The following is a 15,058-nucleotide window of genomic DNA, read 5'->3' as shown; positions in this document are numbered from 1 at the left end:
AAAAGTGATTTGGACTTATTATTTCCAAACTTGAGTCAGATGAACTTCTGTAAGTCAAGGGACGGTCATTTATGGCATTTTGTACATCAGAAATAATTGTCAGGAGATCGAAATAATCATGACTAGCTCGTCCAATTAATTTATACAAGCAAGACTTGATGGTTTTAATCAGTCTTTCCCATACACCTCCATACCAAGGAGAGTGTACAGGGATCTTAACATGTTTGATTTGGCATGTCCCCAATTTCTCCCTGAATTCACTGGAAGCAATCACCTCATGAATCATGTCACATCCAGCCACAAATGACTTAGCATTGTCACTATAAATATGCGAAGGAATCCCATAAATATTTGAAAATCGAATCAAGGCCATTAGGAATGAGTGAACAGACATATCCTCAATCAGTTCTAGATGAACTGACCGTACCTCCAAACAAGTAAAGACCAGGATATACATCTTCACCCTCTCCCCACCTCTCAGAACCCACAGATGACCCGTATAGTCTACTCCTGTGTGCAAAAATGGTCTTATCATATTCACCCGATGTTTAGGTAAATCAGTCATTTTGGGGTAGGTAAATGGAATAGAGTTAAATTTCTGGCACAAGGAGCATCCTGATAAAATTCTCTTTACCGCCTGCCTACCCTGGGGTATCCAGTACCCAGATAACCTGACCTTATTCAAGGTAGCAGGAACACCCAGATGCTTACACTGGTGGTGACAGTCCAATATTATGAGATTAGTAAGATGGTGATCCTTAGCAATAAGCAAGGGATTAACTATTTCGTATTCATATACAGAGACCTTCCCAATTCTTCCCTTGGATCGAATTAATCCTTCCTTATCCAAAAAAAGGTTTAGACTTCCCACTCTCGGTGGTATTGACCTACCTGAAGGATTTTGTAAGTATTCTAATTCCTCCCAGAAGGATTGTTTCTGCATTACTTTAATCAAGTGTGTCCGAGCCATCTTACCAAAGTCGGAGTCTCTTTTCCTCAACCTATTAATAAACTTGAACACACATGTGGTGACATTTAATAGTTTAGACAATGAAGAATATCTATCATATTGCACAACTGGCTCCTCCTGGCTGTGCGAAACAGCACAAACCATCGAAGATACAATCTTTTTGCTTTCTGGGCTCAAACAACTCAAAGGATTTTCAGGCCAAGAAATCGGTTGGTCTCTTAGCCAAGACGGTCCAGAAACCCAATATTCCAAATTGGCCCTCAGTTTAGAGGTAGGAATACCCCTAGTGATAAGGTCAGCGGGATTCTGTGCAGTAGGCACATATTTAAACTAAATGGCCACACCAAATTTAGACATCAATTCAGCCTCCCATTGACTAATGTCCTTTAATCTATTCATGGCAAAAACATTCTTGCTATTAGTCCGCCTTGTGACCAACCAGGATAATACTATTTGTGAATCAACTGCAAGAAATACCTTTTTGAAACTTACATTAGAATAGGCCTTCAACAAAGTCGGAAGGCACTTGATGGCCAAGAAGGCCGATAAAAGCTCCAGAGTTGGTAAACTCTTCGATTTAAGAGGCGCCACCTTTGCCTTGGAAAAAACCAGAGATGAAACCTTCCCCTGGACTGCATATGCTGCAAATCCATATGCCCTTTTGGATGCATCACAAAACAGAAATAATTCAGCTTCCCTCCCTTCGTCAAGGGTTTTTCTAGGGAAGGTAACAGAACCAAGTTCTGACAATTCATGAGCGATGACTGCCCATTTGGATTGAAGTTCACTTGGCACAATTTCATCCCACTCAAAACCTAATTTCCACAACTCACTAACAAGAGTACGTGCCTGTATAGATACCGGCAAACATAATGAGAGGGGATCGAATATCCTTGATGCTTCAGACAGTATATGCCTTTTAGTTGCTGCCTCAGGGTTACAATTATAGGAAGCAATATTGATGGTATCAGTAAGAGGATCGTAACGATAACCTAATACCTTCTCCCAAGGACAGCTGTGACTCACAAGAGTACCATCTCTCCTCATTAAATCGTGTAATTCTGTATGATTAGAATTGCAAGATTGGAGTATGAATCCTCCTTCTTGCAATCTTTCTACTGCTCGTGTATACAAGCCCGTTAACTCATCCAAGGAATTGCTCGTTTTAATCAGATTATCTACATAAAAATTAGACTGTAACATCCCAGTGCAATCATCCAAAGGATAACGCCCAGCATGAAATTTTAGTATGCAATTCAAGATGAATGGGCTTGCACTAAACCCAAATAAGATTGTTGTGTAACGATAACACATTAGCTTATTATTTTTTCGCAGAAAGAAACAAAACTTATTCTTATCAGATTCACTAGATAATCGAATCATCAAGAATGCCTTCTTGATGTCTGCTAAAAATACATACCTATTTGTTCGGAAAAGCAGAGTTAAATCAAGCATGTCCCCTGTTAAGTTGATCCCAGGATAAGCAGCATCATTTAGAGAGACAGAGTTCTTAGTTTTAAAAGAACAGTTAAAAACTGGTCGAATTTTAGTTGTAGTTGTATGCTCGTCTTTGAACACAGGTCTATGTGGAACCCACACATAATGCTTGTATTCCTGAGGGGAGCATTCTAGGGGTTCAATTATCCCTTCTCTTTCTTGGTCTTCAAAAACCTTAATATACTCCTCATATAAGTCCTTCTTCTTTAAATTGAATACTACTCTGTCCAGCACCTTAAGTGCTATATGATGGTTAGATTGAACCCGAGATAACTTGTCCTTATGCCAAGGCAATTTAACCAAATAATGACCATCTTTATAAACTATGTTTTGCATGAATTCTTCCATCTTTTGATTGTCATAGTCAGAAACCGATTCTATGTCAGGCAGTCCCAAGGATTCTAGACTAAACATCCATTCCAAGCCCCGATCCACAGTGCTTCCTTCAAAAATGTCGGCAAATGGATCCACATAGGTCGGAACAGGATTCACAATACTATTAACCAAAGAATCGTTACAATAGTACTGCCTGTCAATTTCATAGCTCAAGGCTCCCGGAGTTATAGCAATTTCACTGATTTGGTTCTCATGCAAAAAATGTTTTGTATTTCCTATGGGGATAATGCCAGCGGATGTCTGCCAAGCCGCACCATTCATGCATCGTGTTATCTTCATGGGACGCATATATTGAATCAAATCAATTCCCATGAGACCCCACAATTGTACACTGCCACTCTCTATCTCTGCAGCAAAGGTATAATTCAGTTTTCTTAGGTTTTCCCAAACCAGAGGAAGGTCTGGTACTTTGTGAGACAGATTCAATTCGCAATCAATTAGAATAGGTAGTTGGGGGGCTACTCCTGGCAAGACCTCTACAACTGCTGTTAACTGCTTGAAAATGCGACGTTTTCTCCCCACAAAGGTCACAACGTCCATGGCCACCTCCTCCCACGAGTCTGGATCGCACTTCAGGTGCTGAAGAACCCTTTCAGAGAAATATGACCTCTGACTGCCTGAATCAATAAGGCAATTCAGAGAAACTGAGGAGGCTCCCCTTTTAATTGTGATGTTGACCATTGGCAGTAGGTTTTGAATGTCCCCAAGTTTTGTACTTATGCTAGTATTTATTTCTGTTTCCTCTAGTACAAATTGAGGACACATAGAAGCATAATGCCTCCGAGACTTACAATACCTGCAAGGGAATCTAAATCCCTTGACTCCTGGACAGGCTTTCTGATCATGGCTGGCAACTGTGCAGAACTCACATAATCCAAGTTGCCTACAGCGTTGCAGGCGCTCATTGTATGAGGGATAGGTAGTACACTGAGAACTAGTGTGTCCATTTCTTGCACAAAAATTGCAATAAGGAATCTTGTCTTCCAAGTCTAGGTCTGCGTGAAAACTTTGTAATGCAGAATTTTTAGGTGGGCTTCTCGTCCAAACAGCATTTGACCTTGGCTTAAACCGTGGAATCAGTTCTGTCTTAGGAGTTGAAATAGGTTTAATCCGGAGTAATGCTTTAATAACTTCGTGACTATACTGCAGTATGCAGTTCAAGCCAGGATATGGTGTGCTAGAGCCTCTAATGAGCTCTGCCTTTATCTCATCAGGGATTTTATCAAATAGGATATGAGCCACCAGACATCCACTTCCGGAGTCCTCAACTAAAAAATCATAACCATAGTCTGAATCTAACTCACCAAGTTCATACTGAACCTGGGAAAGATATTCCTTTAGTTGTTCGTAAGACGTGTCCACCTTAGGTGTAGACTGCACTATTCTTTTAAAAATTTCTTCCCTAATGGCTTCTCTGTCCCAGTATTCCTCTTTTAAAATATTTATGGCCACATCATAATTATGGTCATTTTCTGACAGGTGATGGATCAGATGAAATGGCCGACCTATCACATATGCCTTAAGGCATATGAGTTTTTCCTTCTTTGAGCTCACTCCACATGTGCAAAACTCAAAACGGGTTAGGAAATCCCGCAGGGCAAATTTATTGGTTTTATCAACGCCAGTAAATGTTGGACATGTTATTTTAGGCTTCGCTAATTCAATGCCAGATTGAGCTGGGGAAGGTAGAGTGGGAGGAGTTGAGGTTAGTAAAGGGGAATGGATCTCTGGAACCGGTAAGGAAGCATCTAACTGCGACAATAATTTATTCACCCTGGTTTTGTAAGTGAAACTGTCTGTCAAACAGCTCCTCATCTCAACCGATGGTGTCTCCTTCATTATTTTCTTGTCAATATGGAGCCACTGGAGAATGTCTCGTTTATGAAGTTCTAATACATCTCTCTCAAGAGGTTCAAGTCCACTAAGATTTTCTAGTGTTAAGTCTATCATCGTACGAGTGACTCTCTGATCTTCCAATAAGGATGACCGTGATGATTGTTCAACTTGTAAGGAATTCATTTTAATATAAAAAACAGTATCTGTTGCAATGTATAGCGAATTCTTAATAGGATGCTATAAAAAAGGTATAATCAAGGACCAAGGTCTGAGGCTAAGAAATTTATCCTAACACATCAATGACAACTGGCTGAGAGAGAAAGAGAAAAAGAACGTCTTACCTCTTGCAACAGATGCCGTCGGTTGCGACCTCAGGTATTAGTCCTTGTGGTCCCGTAATAATTCTTTATCAATACAATAATTGATTGAGAAAGAAAAAACAAAGGAACTACCAAGACGGTGTCCCAATAGTAAATAAGAGAAGAAGAAAAGAAAAGGAAAGAGAAGAAAAGGAACAACTTCAGACACGGTGTGAACCGATTGTAAAGATGGGGGTAAAAAATTAACACACAAGCTAGTCAACCCATACAATTTTATAGAAGGTCTAGGGTCACATGATTTATCCATTAGTATAAAAAACAATCACAAAGGGAAAGACGCTTTCGCATCCATCTCTCAAAACCCGAGGTCATTGAAGGTAGGAAAGATTTTCTTATACAAGAAGAACAGCTTCGTTTCAGTTTTACAGTATTGTGCCATTGGATTCAGGGTTGTAATGTAAAGAGCACACAGAAAGGGTTGTAATCAACTGAATTCCTTATAGTACACTGACAAAAAAAGCTTAAACAGATATATAAATAAAAATAAAAAGGTTATGCAAATGTTTTTAAAAAGACACGTAATCACGCGAGCAGGATTTTTTCCTTCTTTCATCACGATAACAAGTAACGTTCTTATTTTTTATTATTTATCTAATTATCTATTTTCGAAAGAGTGCCACGCGCAAGTGGAGAAGGAAAAAAACAGAGTCATGCAAAATTTGTGTCGAGAATTGTCTAAAGTTCTGCCTTTTTTTTTTTTTGGCTTTCACTTTAATAAGAACGTGAATTTATGAGGTGAATTTATTCGACACATTATGATTCAACTCAAAAAAATAAATAAAAGCTAACGTGAATTAAGATTAAAGTTAAGGTGTTATTGTGGACCCTCACCCCTTTTAAAAAACCTTGTTTAACTTTGTGACATATTTACATTCTATGGAGGTTAGGCGCGAATGAACACCCAATAATTTTATTATACCATATTTCTTCAAACTGAAACAAAGTATACTTACGCAAATAGATATGAAAAGTCTTTGTTAAAGTTTGTGCCATATTTTATGGAGTATATGCGCGAACGCAGACTCCATAATTTTATTATAATATCCCTATTTAAGTTGAAACATACTTATCAAAGTATGTTTATGTACATCTATATCAAAAACCCTTGTAAACGGTTTCTTTTAATTTTTTATTTCCATACTTTGTGGACTAGGCGCGAACACAGACCCCACAATTTTTATGAACCACCATTCTGCCAGATCAAACATACCCATTCCTAATCCTCGATACATCTTCTATCATTATATGTAATCAGTTTTTTAAAATAGTCAACCATATAGGAGCCTATTCAGGACCAGACACACACACACACACACACACACACACACACACACACACACGTTCAGCTTTATATTATAGATATATATATATAATAGGACAACAAGAGTATGAAATGAAGTCACAAAATTATATATTGGTAGATATAGAATGGATCATTTATTGAATAATGGAATACAAGCAAAATTTGGGGGATAGAAGGGATTCTTTATGCCAGGGCATTTCGAAGCCTAACGCTTCTCATCAGAAGAGTAGAGAAGGTGCTAGGTAGCGTGGGGAAGATGCGGCGTCTAGTGTAGGGTTCATTAGGGGCGAAAAAGATTAAGAGGAATTGTAGAATGTTGAGGGAAGCTTTATTGAATTCTAAATAAATAAAGGAGAAGCTTTTTATATATAGTATGATATATAAGATTGTATATGGTCTTTAACATAGTGTTGAGTTTAAGGGGTATATGTTATAGGTTAAATTGGGGGTGTATTGTTGCTGCGTGGTAAAATTTTAATGGTTTGTGTGGTGTCTATTATCTATGGAGTGGTATTTTTGGCAGGTGCAACCTAAACGGCAAATGGCAGATATAAAGTCGCTTATAAATTCGGGGGGGGGGGGTGAATGCAAGGTTGTAATACTGATTAGGTAATATTCTGCAATATTTTTAAGTTTCTTCTGTTATGATATGGGGAATATGATTATAAGGGGGCGGTCGGAGGATAGGATGGCAATGTCTATGAGTGCGTTTAACTTGATGCAAAAGGTTTAAGGATACTAAAAGTTGTTGAGCTTGGCATTATCCAGATAAGTCTCCTCTTGTGGAATTGAAATCTCTCTCTTCCTCTTACGTATTAAGCTATATATATATATACATATATATATATAGCAAAGACATGGAAGCAACCATTTACTTTTTGTGTGGATCTCAGTAATGAGCTGCATGGACACATTTTCCCACTTTACATGACACTACAAAGAAGATTGACACCATAAAGCATGGAATTTTGTAAAAAAAAATTGGACATTGAACATACTCAACACCAAACACCATGGATCAAGAAAGCATGCATCTATTGAAGCAACTTATTGAGTTTCAAAAAGAAAGCATTGAGCTAAGCGAAGGGATGCTTCCCAGTCATCCCAATATGCCATGGGTGAAAAAATGGAATGATTCTCAATAGGAATGGATACTACTGATGGAGAATGGGCATTGTTTTTGGACATATGGGCCCTGATACAAAGATGTATGTAGATTAGAAGATCCAGCTGCAATCCAAAATGAACTGCAGGAGATATTTACACTGGAAACAAACAGGCTACTCTTTGAACTGATAGGGCCAAAAAAGCTCAACTCTGCCACAGATACAACTGGTGGCTGTGAGAGGATTACACAAAGAAGTTTGCTGACAGAAATTCCACTTCATGAGGCAGAAGAAGGCTATGTTGTCAAGACAAATTTTGTGAATTTTAAATTCGGGGCTCAAATGAACAAACTTGCTGGCAGCAAGTGGACTATTCAGATGACATGGTTGCTGGGCAGATGATAGCTCGACTGAGAAATACTGAACACCAAAAAAAAAAAAAATGGAAAAAGTGGTGGAGAAAGCTTTGCTTATTACATTAGAGCAGAAGTTTTCATGGTTCGTCTGCCTGAAGATAATAGACAAGTTAACTCCCATCGTCTTGTGTTATCTGGTATACAAAAGTTCGACCCTATGATATATCAAACATTGCAACAGTTGCAGGAAGATTTCACACTCTAGAGGATCATTGAGCCGAAAGGATTGTCCTACAGCTGGACTCAAGTACCACTTTTGTGAAGTGCTGGGGTACCTGAAAAATGTATGCCATAAATATGAAGGAATGAAAACTACAAGCAAAGTATCGAGAAGTAGGGGTGGGGGGGGGCATGTATAAGTGAAAGAGGCATCTATTCCTGACAACAGGAAGTAACCAGGAGTGATCTCCCCTGAAGATAAAAAAAGCAATATATTCATGTATGTCTGTGCATCCATAGGTAGAAGTTAGTGGAAGGGAATGTTTGATCAGTATTTGTGTCTGAATCATTGTGGACGCATGTAAAAGAAGGCGACATACAGAAATGAAGCGTATCAAACAATAAGTCAACAGGTGGTCACATCTGTGTGGATAGGCTTCTATCATCTTAGATGAACATGGTGAAAATGTATGCCTTGTTAATCAGTGGGGATGAAATAGGCAAATTTGTTTTGGTATGCAGTGCCATCATTTTGTATCATGTGTGACTGATTGAAAAAGGTCATAAACTGATATTTGTATATCCCGAGAAATGCAGGCTGACAGCCAATCAAGTTGGCCGGACTTTGTTGAGGGTGTGATCATTATTTTAAGAAGTGGAAATGGAAAAACTAATGTCAAATATATTAGTAGAACAGAACACGAATGGTGCTGAGGGAGAAAGATGTGGAAAATGGTGTAACGTTTGCAGTCACTTTGTGGAAAGGGAGAGTAGTAAATAATGGGAGAGTAAGTATCGAGCTACCACCTGTGAAGATCACATGAAAATAGAAATTACTATATTAATTATTAATATATTAATATAATCATGAGAACAAATGAAATCAACTTGTAATAATCTAAAAACAATATCAGTTAACATCTAGTAACGAGATCATATTGAATTTTTATGCGGCATCTGCGTTTTATAGCTATAATATCGGTTGCGTAAAGGAGAAAGATCGTTATGATTTTATTAATATAGAGAATAGAATTAAAATAAAAACAGAACAGCAAGTAAACTACTGAAAAGGTTTAACATTGGTCATTGACAGAGGAAAAAATCTGAAATTATTTTTAATAGGTTCATAGAACAGCTAGAACTAAATTAAAATTTCAATCAGTTAAAACTAATGTTTTACAAATAGAAACAAAAAGAATCGTTAGATGATTTTTGTAAACAGACGTAGATAACACATACACACACAAATGTTCATTATCTGATTCTGAACAATAGCGAATAATTGAATTTATTATCGACAGCATTCCAATTCCAGATTTTCAAAAAGAGTTGTTAAGAAAAAAACATTACTTTAACACTTGAAGAAACTGTTCATATCGGCAAAACATATGAAACTTCTAACATACACTTAAAACATCTTAGGGTCATGCTGAACAATAACGAGGATAGAAGCACCACTATTATTCAAGCTATAAAAATGAAAAAAAAAACGTCTTAAACTCTAGTAACTGCTCCAAATATAGTAAAAGCCATGAATTTTGCCATTTGGACCCAGATACAACACATGTAGGAAACAATGGGCAACAGTTTGTTTATCAATCAAACCAAGACCAGGACAAGGGTCAAGGTCATGAAATGGAGAGCATAAAAATCCAGAACCCCTGGAGTTAGGTGTACGTCGAATTTTTGCTTTGTTGTGTTTGTTTTTGAAATGAAGGACATATCTCTGGTGTTTCATTATTTATGTAATATGTATAAATATTACAATCACAATATCTGAGGAACAAGTCCGAGAAAAGGTAATACATCCAAACTGATGCAGTATACAAATCCAAGCATGAGACAAATAACTCGAAAGACTAACATTTAATAGCATGAAAACATTCTCTATCACTCAAAAAGATGAAACTTTAGTTTATGTAAACCTAAAATTGCCAAAGTTGTGATGGAAAATTAACACAAGAGACCAAGGAAGCACATTCCTAGTCTACATTTTGCAGAATGTTCCCAGAGTGATTAGATCCATACAACAAAATTCCAATAAAATGCTATGGTAGCATCAACATACCATGTTAATACAATGAATCAGCACAACAACATTTTTTACATTGTAGATGTGTTGTGACAACATGTGTGTGCCCCTGACAGTCTGCTGAGAGTGTATGTGTGTCTCTTCCGCATTCCTTCAAGGCTAGGCTTGTCTGTTAGTTGTCATCTCATCTTGATCTCTGTTTCGCTGTAAGCTCTAAAAACTCTCCATCCGTTATCCAGCACTACTCGCTATCAAGTCCCCATCCATCGCTAACGGCAGCTCGGTGTCAACTCTTCTCTGTGTCAGTATCTGAAGTTCCCACCCAGGCTACAGGAAGCTGCCCTTCCCTGTGTTATCTGTTCTGTAGGTTTCTATTGTCATTGTACAATCTAAAAGGCTCAATCTAAAGATACCTACAGATGCATTGCTTGCTACTTCCCATTTCTTTGTTTCTTGTAAGATACTTCCTATTCCTTTGTCTATTGCCCCCCCTCCTCTCAGCACTTAGTGACTCAGGCCTACTTTTTAGTATCACACACCTCCCATGCCTAACTTGTCATTTATTACATAAATTTAAAAAAAAAAAAAAATCATATCAACATAAATTATATAAAATTCACACATATTACATAAATAATGAAACATCAGAGATATGTTCTTCATTTCAAAAGCGAAAACAACAAAGCAGAAATTCGGTGTGCATCTAACTCTCTCGGTATTCCAGGGGGTATTTGAATAACCTTAAAAAAACTCTGCAAAGCAATTCACTTTTTTGACTGGCTCCAGACAACTGGTACCAGAGAGGGAAAATCAACCTCGCCCCTTCATCGATGTAGAAAAAAACAGGAGGGATTTTAACAATCTCCAAAATGACAGGCATTCCGCCATTTCGCCCCACCTCCCAAAAATAAACAGGGGAAATTTTAAACAACTCCATCATATTTCGCCCCACTCCCAAAAATAAACAGGGGAAATTTTAAACAACTCCATAATAACAGGCATTCTGCCATTTCACCCATCCTCCCAAAAATAAACAGGAAGAATTTTAATCACCTCCACAATATTCTGCTCCACCTCCCAAATTTTAACTACCTCCACAATATTTCGCCCCCCCCACCAAATAAACAGGAGGAATTTTAATCATCTTCAAAATATTCCCCCCCCCCCCGCTAAAAAAACAAAATCATGAGGAATTTTAATTACCTCAACTATAACAGGCATACTGCCACTTTCCTTTCTTCCCCCCCCCCCCCCCAAAAAAAAAAATCAGGAGGATTTTTTTACCTCCCACCAGGAAAACCTTGTGCACACTCCTGAATCTGTCTGGTCTCTTGCCATTTTTTTTTTCAATAAGAAGGACGGTCTTATTTATACATTTTACTTAAACAACACTTGTAACATTATTAAAAAACAAGTAACATTTTAACAAAACAAAATTGCTTCTCTACTGTTTCTGTTTTTGACAACACTAAAACAACAATATAGTTCAACACAATAAAACCCACAACCTGAAAAAATATAGCATTTAACAATTATAAATCTTTTTTTTTCTTTCTATCTTTTCTCATTTCTTGTAATAATCAATTATAAAGTCCCTGCGCGATTTTACTTATGTAATCTTCATCATAAGAAATACATAAAATACATTTCAGCAGTTTTGTTTTTTAATAATAAAAATATAAAGTTGTCAACTGTCTTCTGTGTCGGTATCTGAATTCCCCCTACCCCAACTACTGGAAGCTGCCCTTCCCTGTGTTATCTGTTCTATAGGTTTCTATTGTCATTGTCAAATCTAAAAGGCTAGATCTAAAAATACCTACAGTTTTATTGTTTGTTACTTCCCATCTCTTTGTTTAATGTAAGAGATTTTCTATTCCTTTGTCTATTGCCCCCCCTCTCAGCACTTAGTGACTCAGGTCCACTTTATAGTATCACAGTGTAAAAGCCAACAGTTCTAAGACTACACTCGCTAGAGCAGCTCAAGCTAATTACCCTTCACTGCACAGTTAAAAAAGAAGATGCACATCAAACTCCTGTAGTAGAACCAATCAATGCAATAAAAATTTTAAAAAACTGATGCAGATGGATCTAGATTGGTTTGATAAAATTGACTCCACGCCAGGATCTGTGAGACTATTAATCAACAAAAGCATACAGCCCTATATTGATATAGTAAAAAACCAATAGCTCTAAAAGACAGCATAAAACAGGAACTTGACAACATGGTCAAGAAATGTTCAATATGCCAAGAAAACCTCCGAGCACAATCAAAGGAAACTTTGCAGCCACATGACCAGCAGAGCATGGGAAGTTGTCGGCACTGATTTGTTTTACTGAAATGGTCAAGAACACTTAATAATTGCAGTAAATTTCCAATCATATGAAAAATGACTACAAGTAAAATGGTCGTTTCAGCAATGAGACAGATTTTCTTTGGACATTCCCACCAGTGTCATTAGTTATGTTAGTAATCCAGTGAAGCATTCAGAATATTTGTTCAACAATTGCAATTTGATCACATAACATTATCTTTAAAGTTCTCAAGACTGAATGGTTTTATTGAATGACAAATTCAAATAGTGAAAAGAACATTAACTAAAGTAAAGAAAACAGGAAGAGATCTTAAGTTTGCAATGCTATCCCTACGAACAACACCAATCAACCATAAACTTTCAAGTCCAGTTGAACTTTTAAACAATCACATTATGGGCTCAAACAGAATTGGGAAAATTCCAAGCTCCAAGTTTCCCAACCTTGAATGTATCTATGAACAACTAGAACATAGACAAGATATTCAGAAAGTGTATCATGATAGAACAGCTCATAATTTACCAGCACTTGTCCCTGGATAATATGTATGCTGAATAGCTAAATAGAGAAATGAAATGAGCAACGGTTCTGCAGAACCGAGATCGTAAATCCTTCAACTACCAGATAAATCTTCAAAAAGAGGAAACAAAATCCAAATAAAAGACGATCGGACATCCATCTATAAACAAGTTCATTTCAATGATCACATCACTTCATCACAAAGTGGACGCACTAACAAACAATATCTCACACCAATTAACCCCAAAACAATCAACATATAACACAAAAAGAAAACAACATCGGCTTACTTGAATAAGGCCGAAAAGAAATTCAGAATAAAAATTAAAAATATAAAAAGTATTTCAGAACATTCTTTTTCTAAGTCTTTTCCTTCAGTCTGTTTTCTCCGATATTTCTTCTGTTAAATGAGTATTTCTTTAACTTTCAAGGTAGAAATGATCTTTTTTCTTCTCTTGCAATTCCTTCCTTCTCAAAGAAAGTCTCAACTTCTTTAAAGCAGTTTGATGTCTAACTATCTCGTCTTAAACTTGAAAAATAAATTTTCCCTTACTTTTAAACCTTTGACAAATTTTTCTTTTTTCTTAAAAAGGGACTCAAAATGAATTGCTCTAATACTCCTTCATTCTCTCCTTTAAGAATACTCTTGTTTCGTAAATTGAAAGGAGAGATTAAATAAGATATATTAATAAATCTGACAAACTTGATCAACGCAACGCAAAGACATGTCCTTTCTCTCAAAGAAATTTATCGAAACTGATAGAAAATGTGCATGGGAGGACGAGGGAATTTCATCTACAACCCCTTCTTTCACCCTTCCTCACTTTGGCCGACTGCTATAGGGGGGCAAGATCATGAGGAGTCAAAATGACAGACAAACCTCAACAGGCAAGAAGGCCAATGAGTCACAGACAAGCACTACAAGCAAAAGGTGCAGACCCCCCCCCATCACTGCCCTTACACTGGTTAATGGCTGAGGGGTTAAAAAACCCCAAAATTCTCAAACTTTCATTTCAATAAAAATGTGTCTTAATGTAATGAATATACAAGATGCTCAACTGCTAAATGATTAGATAATATGTGAGACTAAATTGTTGAATACAAGAGATGCTAAATCGTTAAGTTTTGATTTTATGAAACGCTTCATTTAAATGCAATTCAGATAATGGGGTCCTCACCTCAGTGAGAGGGAGGCGGACAATATAAAAGAAAAGCAATTAAAGAAACAGTGTGTATTATTTCTTGATGACGTGACATTATCTGGAAACTGAAATGAAATATTTCACAATTGAAAACAGTCAATGAACATACAAATCTACAAGGTAGATCCTCAAAATCCTATTATTCTATTATCTACTTTCAATGCTCTGATAATCGAACTATCATGATAGGAAAGGTGATAGCTTGTTTTACGTTGTGGGGGCGGGCAAGTGATCTGCAATGCAAGTTCTGAATTCTGAAATTTAACTCTTGATTCTTTTATTTATAAACTCATTTAAATTCTTAAACACTTACTTCAAATAGGAATTTGGAGAATTAGGATTATCCCAATTTCTATTGCCTTTTTTGCTATGACTCAGAGTTTGGTATATTAAGAAATGATTCAAACTATATACATACAAACTATCATAAAAAACGTAGACACCTCAAAAGCATGTGGACCAGATCTCATCCCGGCTGTACTATTAAAAAAATGCTCTGCTGAGGTTGCTCCAGTTCTCTCCAAACTTTACAATAAATGCCTTAACGAATCTTGCTTTCCCGATTGCTGGAAAACCGCTTCTGTGGTACCAGTCTTCAAGAATTCTGGTGAAAGAACTGACCCACTAAATTATCGCCCCATTAGCCTCCTTCCGTTTTTCGCCAAAATATTTGAGTCCTTAGTTAATCAAGCCCTAGTCCAAACTCCTGACTGACAAACAATATGGATTTAGACAAGCCCGTTCAACAGCAGATATCCTAACTGTAGTCTCTGAATGTATATACCATTCACTGGACAAAACAGGGGAGGGTAGAGTGGTAGCCCTCGATATATCTAAGGCTTTTGACTAAGGAAAATTAGATCATATGGTATCACTCGAAGAATACATAATGTAATTAAATCCTTCTTAAGTAAGAGAAAAATCCAGATTGC

The 15,058-nt window shown here is 37.0% G+C and overlaps 1 protein-coding gene across 1 annotated transcript; it reads right to left on the bottom strand.

The window, feature by feature from the left end:
- Nucleotides 1-1,300: 1,300 nt before the first annotated feature.
- On the bottom strand, nt 1,301-4,702 carry LOC145278233 (uncharacterized). The gene is made up of 2 exons (XM_080130523.1): nt 3,254-4,702; nt 1,301-3,136 (listed from the first exon to the last, which is right to left on the bottom strand). Exons 1-2 carry the CDS (start codon nt 4,700-4,702, stop codon nt 1,301-1,303), a joined length of 3,285 nt encoding a protein of 1,094 aa, XP_079986649.1.
- Between the last annotated feature and the right edge of the window lie 10,356 nt (nt 4,703-15,058).

This window comes from Euprymna scolopes, chromosome 6 (assembly GCF_053919585.1).
Source record: "Euprymna scolopes isolate OS-2025 chromosome 6, ASM5391958v1, whole genome shotgun sequence".
Taxonomy (NCBI): domain Eukaryota; kingdom Metazoa; phylum Mollusca; class Cephalopoda; order Sepiida; family Sepiolidae; genus Euprymna; species Euprymna scolopes.
The sequence above is the reverse complement of the archived record's forward strand: the minus strand, read 5'-3'. Positions and strand labels throughout refer to the sequence as shown.

Coding starts and splice junctions, on each gene's coding strand:
- LOC145278233 (XM_080130523.1), bottom strand. CDS start 4,702: ATGAAGGAGACACCATCGGTTGAGATGAGGAGCTGTTTGACAGACAGT. Junction 3,137..3,253: donor AAGTACCAGACCTTCCTCTG/GTTTGGGAAAAC, acceptor CGTCCCATGAAG/ATAACACGATGCATGAATGG.